The following is a 7,507-nucleotide window of genomic DNA, read 5'->3' as shown; positions in this document are numbered from 1 at the left end:
GATTATGAGGGTTGGAAATGCCAAGGTGGAAGTTTTGTAACAAGGAAGGGAGGGATTGATTCTCCAGGATAGGAGCGAAGGCCTCTGGGACCATCAACGGAGAAGAGCCAAGAGCGGGACCCTACCCAGAAAAACAGAGATGCCTGAGATGGAGGCAGAGATGATGACATGGAGTCATGAAGCAACTGGGGACTTTGGACCCAGAAAGGGAAAGGGACTGTGGGCCAAAAACTGGGGGGAGGAGGGGGAAGTGTAGGGAGCGGGTTTCTGGGATATACCCTTTGGGTGGTTGATAATGCATGGAGGGGATTGGAACCATGGCAGTGAGATGATATAAAATGGAATGAATGTAGGACTAAAGTTCTCCCATGTAAACTATCATATAATTCACAATAAAACATTTAAAAAAAAAGACAGAAAAAGACAAAAATGGAGTCAGAAGAGACTCTGAAAATTGTTCTTGTGTGTAGAGAAGCTAAAGTGATGGAAAGAAATGAAGAGAGAAAATTTCAAAAAGAAGCTCAAGAAGATGGATTAAAGTATTATAATGAAATATGCAAAGACCTGGAGTTAGAAAACCAAAAGGCAAGAACATGCTCAGCTGAAAGAACCAGAGGGAAAATTCGTCTTTATATGCAATATTCACAGACTCTATTTTGAAGTCTTGATGTGGCCCTGCAGGATAAGCGCTAGACTGCTGATGACTAGGTTTGTGGTTCAAACATACCAGTTGCTCCTTGGAAACTCCACATAGGATCACTATGAATTGGAACCGACTTAATAGCACTTAACAACAACAACAATATGCACAAAATATTGAATTATGCAGAAAGCATCAAAAGAAGATGGAAGGAATACACAGTCAATGTACCAAAAATAATGGTCTATGTTCAACCATTTCAAGAGGCACCATATGACCAAGAACCAATGTTACTGAACGAAGAAGTCAAAGCTACAACTGAAGGCATTGACTACACGCAAGGATACAGGAACTAACAGAATACAAATGGAAAAGTTGCAATAAATGGATGCAGCACTGGAGGCTCTCACTCTTTTATGCTAAGAAATCTGGAAGGCAACCTGGCCAACCAATTGGAAGAGAATCATATTTGTGCTCATGCCAAAGGAATTTTTTTTTTTTTCTTTACCCACCGACATGACAAACTTAAAAAGATTTAAGTTGTCAAGAATTTAATTTGGGGGAGATCCGCAAACAATACTTATGGGAGTGGCAGTCAAGAAATCAAACAACAGATTGCATTTGGACAAATCTGCAAAGATCTCTTTAAAGTGTCAAAATTTAGGACAAAGGTCCACCTACCCAGGTCATGGTGTTTTCAATGGCTTCATATGCATGTGAAAGCTGGACAATGAATAAGGCAGACCAAAGAAGAACTAATGCTTTTGAATTATGGTATTGAAGAATATTGAACATATCATGTATCTTCAGAGCAAATAAATCTATATTAGAAGAAGTACAGCCAGGAAGCTCCCTAGAAACAAGCATGACAAGACTGTCTCACATATTTTAGATATGTTATCAAGAGGGATCTCTCTCTGGAGAAGGATATCATTCTCGTCTCTGAAAAAAAAGAGGCACTTAATTAGAGGGATTGTCACAATGGCAGCGACAATGGATTTAAATAATAGCAATAACTGTGAGGATGGTCCAGGCAGTGTTTTGTTCTATTGCATATAGCACGAACTTGGTTGCACCTAACAACAATTGATGTAGAGTCACACACTAGGGAGGTGAGAAATCTGGTTAACTTTTGTACAGGACAATTCAGGGCTATAGGTGACAACATGAGGCAGCACAGTGGGGTGGACAGAACAAGTATAGGCTGTGTGTTCAGACCCTGAGAGACTCAGTTTCCATGTTTGCACATTGGAGGCAATGCCTTTAATATCTTTAAAAAAAAAAAAAAGTATAAAAAGATATAAGGAAAGCAGGTCTATCATAGAGGCTCATAATTTGTCCAGGTGTGTCCTGGATCAAGTTGTTTAAATTGCCCGAGGCTTTGTTTTCCCATTTGTAAAACTGGGATAACCCCAGCATATTACAAGTATTATTCAAATACTAATTAGCAATGCAATTAGCAAGTGCATGCTGAATACTATTAGAGAGATAAAATGGAACAAGTATTAAATACTTATTCCATTTTATTTCTTTCTTTCTAAATCCATTATTTCCTTTTCTACTTGATGAAAACACTTTTAACTGCCATTAATACATCAGAGTATTTTTTAGAAGGTATTTTATCTGTAACTGATAGAAAAAGCCCCCAAACTTGGATGTGCTTTAAACAAAGGATATCCCTATAAATACATTTATTCATCCATTCATTTGACATATTTAGCAAGCATGCGTTTGGGGCAAGGACTGAACTATGAATTGTGTGGATATAAAGCTAAGAAACAGTCTAACACTATCATGAAGTAATTCAACAGCTGGTAATGAAAAGATGTTTTGGACAGGAAGACCTAATCATATGAGGCTGTATTATGTGCAATATAAGTGGTTTAAAGATATTCTATTCAAATCAGAAAAATGTAACTTTCATTTCTAGATGGAGTAAACCAAAAAGAAGGATTTTGTAAGATCAGTATATGCTCTGGCCTTTGAAAGGCTCATAGAAATTTGCTATGTAGCTATGCTATTGTTGTTAAGCACCGCTGAGTTGGTTCACACTCATAGGGACCCTGTATAGGGTTTCAGAAAAGTGGCTGGTGAGTTTGAACTGCTGACCTTGCAGTTCAAACCAGCCTTGAAGTAGAATGTATATCCTAAGGACTCCTGAGTTATTCCAAAGGGATAGTACTGTGCAGAGGGAAAAAACAACAACAAAAAAAGGACAATGCATACCTGTGGACTAGCAATTAGTCTAACCAGTGCATGGGTAAGGATAGAGCACTAAGAAGCTGGAAATGTAGGTTCAGCTCGGATGGGCTGTAGAGTGTCTAGGTTTTTGTCTTAGCAGATCATAGGGATCCACTGGAGAAATCTTTGAAGTAGAATGCTATATCTGCTTTCTTGTTTTAGAAAGAAATGTGACAAACAGAATAGATAAGGGTCTGGGAGACTCCAGAGACAGAAAGACTAATTATGAAGCAGGTTTGATAGTTCAGCTGTGAGACGATAAAGAAGAGAATAAAAATATGGCTCTTCATTACAAGAAGGCAGTAAAGGCTTCAAAAGATACTGTGAAAAAAAATTCAACAGAATATGGAAACTCATTGGATGATGAAGATAGGCCACACAAAGATGCTGAAGAAAAATGATGTTTGACAAGGAAATTATAGAAGATTGGCACAGATAGGATTAAGTTGCAAGAGGGAAGTTGCTAGAAGGCGGGGTGGGGGGAGGCAGTCAAATATAGTTTCTATGCAGTGAAAGCAATGAAAGACAAAGGACAATAGTTTCACAAATCTTTACAGATTGGAGCCCAGAACATTGAAGCCTGATCTCTTGAGTCCAAATTCTAGCTCTGCCGCCTACTAGTTGTGTGACCATAAAATAGTTGCTTAAATTCTCCAGGTCTAAACTCTTGCTCGACGGCACTTAACAACAACAACAAAACTCTTGCATCAGAAAACAATCATAATAATAGCATGCCTCCATGAGTTGAGCAGTTGATCCTTAGTGTAGATGCTATATCAATTATTGTACTTATTACAGTAAAATTGAAGGAGGCCTGGTGGCAGGGCAGTTAAGCACTGAATTGCTAACCAAAAATTAGTGGTTTGACACCTACCAGCCTCTCTACAGGACAATGAAGTCACAGTAAGGTGCCATAAAGATTTGCAATCTTGGAACTTTATGAAAGTAGTCTGAATCTGTCCCGTAGGGTCATTATGAGTTGTAATTAACTCTATAGCAAAGGGGCAGTAAAATTGAAAAAATATGTACTAGATGGAGGGAAGGGAAGACTTACTATAAACTAAGTAGAAAGAACAACAAGATAAACAAACCCAAGTTGCCACAGAATTAAGACTGATTCCTGGTAACCCCATGTGTGTCAGAGTAGAACTATGCTCCATACGGTTTTCAATGATGAATTTTTTTGCCCCTGGAAGAAGTCTTGCTTCTGAGGAGACTTGAATCACCAAACTTTCAGATAACAGCCTAGTTCATTAATCATTTGTGTCACCTAGGGACTCCAAGCTGAAAGATCAACTATCAGTTTATTAATTTGAGTAAATTATACTGAGTGAGGTTCTGCCATGTGCCAGGTGCTGCTTAGGGTATTGCGGAAACGAAGTGATCAAAACAGGTGGAAGCCATGACCCTACAGAGATCATATTTTAATATTGGTAGTGTTGTTAAGTGTTCTCAAGTCAGTTCCTACTCATAGCAAGCCTGTATAGGGTTTCCAAGAGCAGCAGATGGGTTTGAACTGCTGTCCTTGTGATTCGCAGTCCAGTGTTGATCCTATAGTACCACACCATAAGTCCATATTTTAATATAGGAAAGAGTTAATAAATAAATAGCAAAATGCATGAAGTGTTATAGTAAGTGCTAATAAAGAAAAAAGAGCAGATTAAAGAGGCTTGAGAGTGTTCAGAGATTATATGTTAAGTGATGGTTAGGGAAGACCTCTTTGTAGAGGTGGTATTTGAGTACAAACCTTAATTAAGTTGAGAGATAAATCACATAAATAGCCATGAATAGAGGGTTGCAGGTAAAGAGAACTACAAATTTAACATACTGGATTGAGAAAGTACTTATCATCCAAGGACCAGAAAGTGTTACATAGCTGAAATGGAATAAGGACAAAGGAAGTAGGAGATGACGTGAGTAATGTAGCTATTGATTTCAGTGATTTATGTTATTAAGCTGAATGACTTTTCTTCAATGCATTGGAAGACACATCTATAGCAAGCCAAATTAAGAGATTCAGGTGGATTCATAGATCTTAGGAGAAGATAAGAATTCTGTTTTATGAGTGCTTTTCTTTTCTCATGGATATAAGAAGCAAGAATGTGGAAGCAGAAAAGTGTGAGGATGAATAAAAAATTATCCACAATCTGGATGTAGAATTTTTTAAATCAACATTTAAAAAAGGCAAATACATCTTTTTTTTTTATTATTATTTTTACAGTATCTCCTTGCTTTTCAATATACTTTGTTATCTTTCAATGAGCATTCGTATTCCTTTATTTTAAAATGTTTCAGGAGGTTGATCTGTGAGCCACGAATGCATTGCTGTCTTCACTTCTTCATCAGAGGTGAATCTTCATCCTCGAAGGGTTTCTTTCAAGGGACACACAGGTGAAAGTCTGATGGAACAAGATTAGGACTATTGGGAGGATGCTTTAACACTTCACGATGGAGTTTTTGCAGAGTGTCAATAGTGTGGGCAGAGGTGTGTAGATGTGTATTGTCATGCAAGATCCCAATGCCCTTGGATAGCAGTCTTCTACATTTAATCTGAAGTTTAGGTTTCAGCTCTTCAGTAAGCATCTTATTGTAAGGAGCACTGTTGATTGTTCAACCTTTTTCCTGAAAGTGTTCCAATACTGACCCTTGAGAATTCTGGAAAACTGTAAGCTTCAATTTTCCAGCTGATGGTTGACTTTTAACTTTTGAATGTTTTCTTGGTTGGCAATTGAGGATGTTTCCATTCCATATTCTACTGTTTACTCTCAGGCTCAAAATAATGAATCTGAGTCTCTTCACCAGTAATGGTTTTTTTAAAGAAACTTTTACCTCCTTTCAAGTATCAGTCCAAATTTTGTTTGTAAAAATCCAAATGATTCTGTTTATACTCTTCCATGAGTTGTCTGGTACCTATCTCACACAAACTTTGAAACCCAAGTCTGTCATGGATTCCTTCATAGGCAGAGTCATGGCTGATTTGCAAATGATTTGCCACATAACTCACTGTCACTCATTTATTGGATAGAATCATTTCATGTGTTCAAATGTTTTTATAAGTTGTGGATGTGGACAGGAATTTTAATATACCTGGAGTGTGGAAATTTTTGACTCACCTTTGTATATACGGGAGATATAGAATTAAGATTAAATCTGATACATTTTATAAAGTGAAATGATGAGTAACTAAAAAAATATAGTTGTGTCTTTAGGCAGGTAGGAGCTCATCTTAGATGTATGTTTATGTATTTGTTTCCTTTGAGTTATAATAATGATGCAGGTAAGAGTTGATGGTAAGTCTGACTTAATCATGGTTGAGGTTTATTCAAGTGAGTAGGGAGAGAAAACCAAGGAAGATGAAGGTGTTTGCAAGGGATGGAAGAAAATAAATATACCTGGATTCTAACTATCGAGAAAAATGAGGATATGAGCGGGGTGAAGGACAGTGGGAAGATAGCAGAGATGATACATTCGTAGTCCTAGTGGGATTGAAGGATTGTAAATGTTCAGTAAAAGAAGTAAGAAGGCAATATATGCTATGATAGCAAAATAGATAATAGAAACTGACATTTAATAGGGGTACAATTATTGGTTTAGTGTGTGACGTGGAGTTGATGAATTGAGGTGGGAAAGAGCCAATATCATTGCAGGTATCATAAAAGAACTAACAGTTCAGGACACTGGATGGATTAGCTGCATGAATACTGTAATTACCAAGATTGATCATACTGGTAATTGGAAAGAAAGTGATCCCCAGATGCTAATATCTTCATTGACTGTAGGAGGATGACAGAAAGCTTCAACAAGAAGAGGCAGCAAGAAGGTGTATGATAACACTGTTTCAAAGGCATTAGATTATTTTAATCAGAAAAAGTGGACCTAATAAAAAAAATGTAAAAGAGACAATGATAATTGGAATAAGATCAATAATACAGAGAAAAATTTCAACTCTTTCTACACTGATTCATGTTTTTATTTAAAAAACAAAAACTAAAAAGCAAACAAAAAGAAAAACTCCCTTAAATATGTAACCATCTGTTTGTCAACAAGAAGACAAAAGTAAAGCCTCGGACCTTCTAGTTATACATGATATGGTTGTAGTCATTCTTGATTATCTTTGCCCAAAAAATTTAGGGGAAATTCTATTGTTTTTGACAGTTTTACACGTTAGAGAAAAGATGAAAAGAAAATGCATTTCCTGTCTTCATGGGAGTACCAATGTTCACTTACTGGGATTGTTGGACTGGGCATCCATGGGGATCATGAGTTTGGCCCGGGTGGCTCGACGAGCAGCCAGTGACCTCTCTAGGGTGGACATGGAGCTTCCTGCTTCTTCAGTGTCTTGACCTGAAGGAGAGAGACATACTCTTCAATGATGCAACATTTTGTTCTAGTTAGGCACTCAGGTACAGTCACACTTTTACAGTTGTTTCAAATACATTTTATTTGTTTTCATGTTATACAAATAATATATTTTAATCATACAAACATTAAAAGAATAAGCCATACCTCATTATCTATAAAGAACCGTTATTTACAGTTTGATGTTTTAAAATTTTGCATATTCATGTACAAGGTTAAGTCAGAAAGTATTGTTACAGGATTATGTTGTTGTTGGGTGTCATTGAG

The 7,507-nt window shown here is 37.0% G+C and overlaps 1 protein-coding gene across 1 annotated transcript in view; it reads right to left on the bottom strand.

Annotated features, from left to right (window-relative positions):
* DCC (deleted in colorectal carcinoma) overlaps positions 1 to 7,507 on the bottom strand; it is a 1,585,944-nt gene that overhangs the window by 81,826 nt on the left and 1,496,611 nt on the right. The window contains exon 25 of the mRNA XM_006837499.1: positions 7,109 to 7,225. Within this exon, the coding sequence (XP_006837562.1) occupies positions 7,109 to 7,225 (117 nt within the window). The remainder of the gene's footprint in view (positions 1 to 7,108; positions 7,226 to 7,507) is intronic.

Source organism: Chrysochloris asiatica, unplaced genomic scaffold, assembly GCF_000296735.1.
Source record: "Chrysochloris asiatica unplaced genomic scaffold, ChrAsi1.0 scaffold00021, whole genome shotgun sequence".
Classification (NCBI taxonomy): domain Eukaryota; kingdom Metazoa; phylum Chordata; class Mammalia; order Afrosoricida; family Chrysochloridae; genus Chrysochloris; species Chrysochloris asiatica.
The sequence above is the reverse complement of the archived record's forward strand: the minus strand, read 5'-3'. Positions and strand labels throughout refer to the sequence as shown.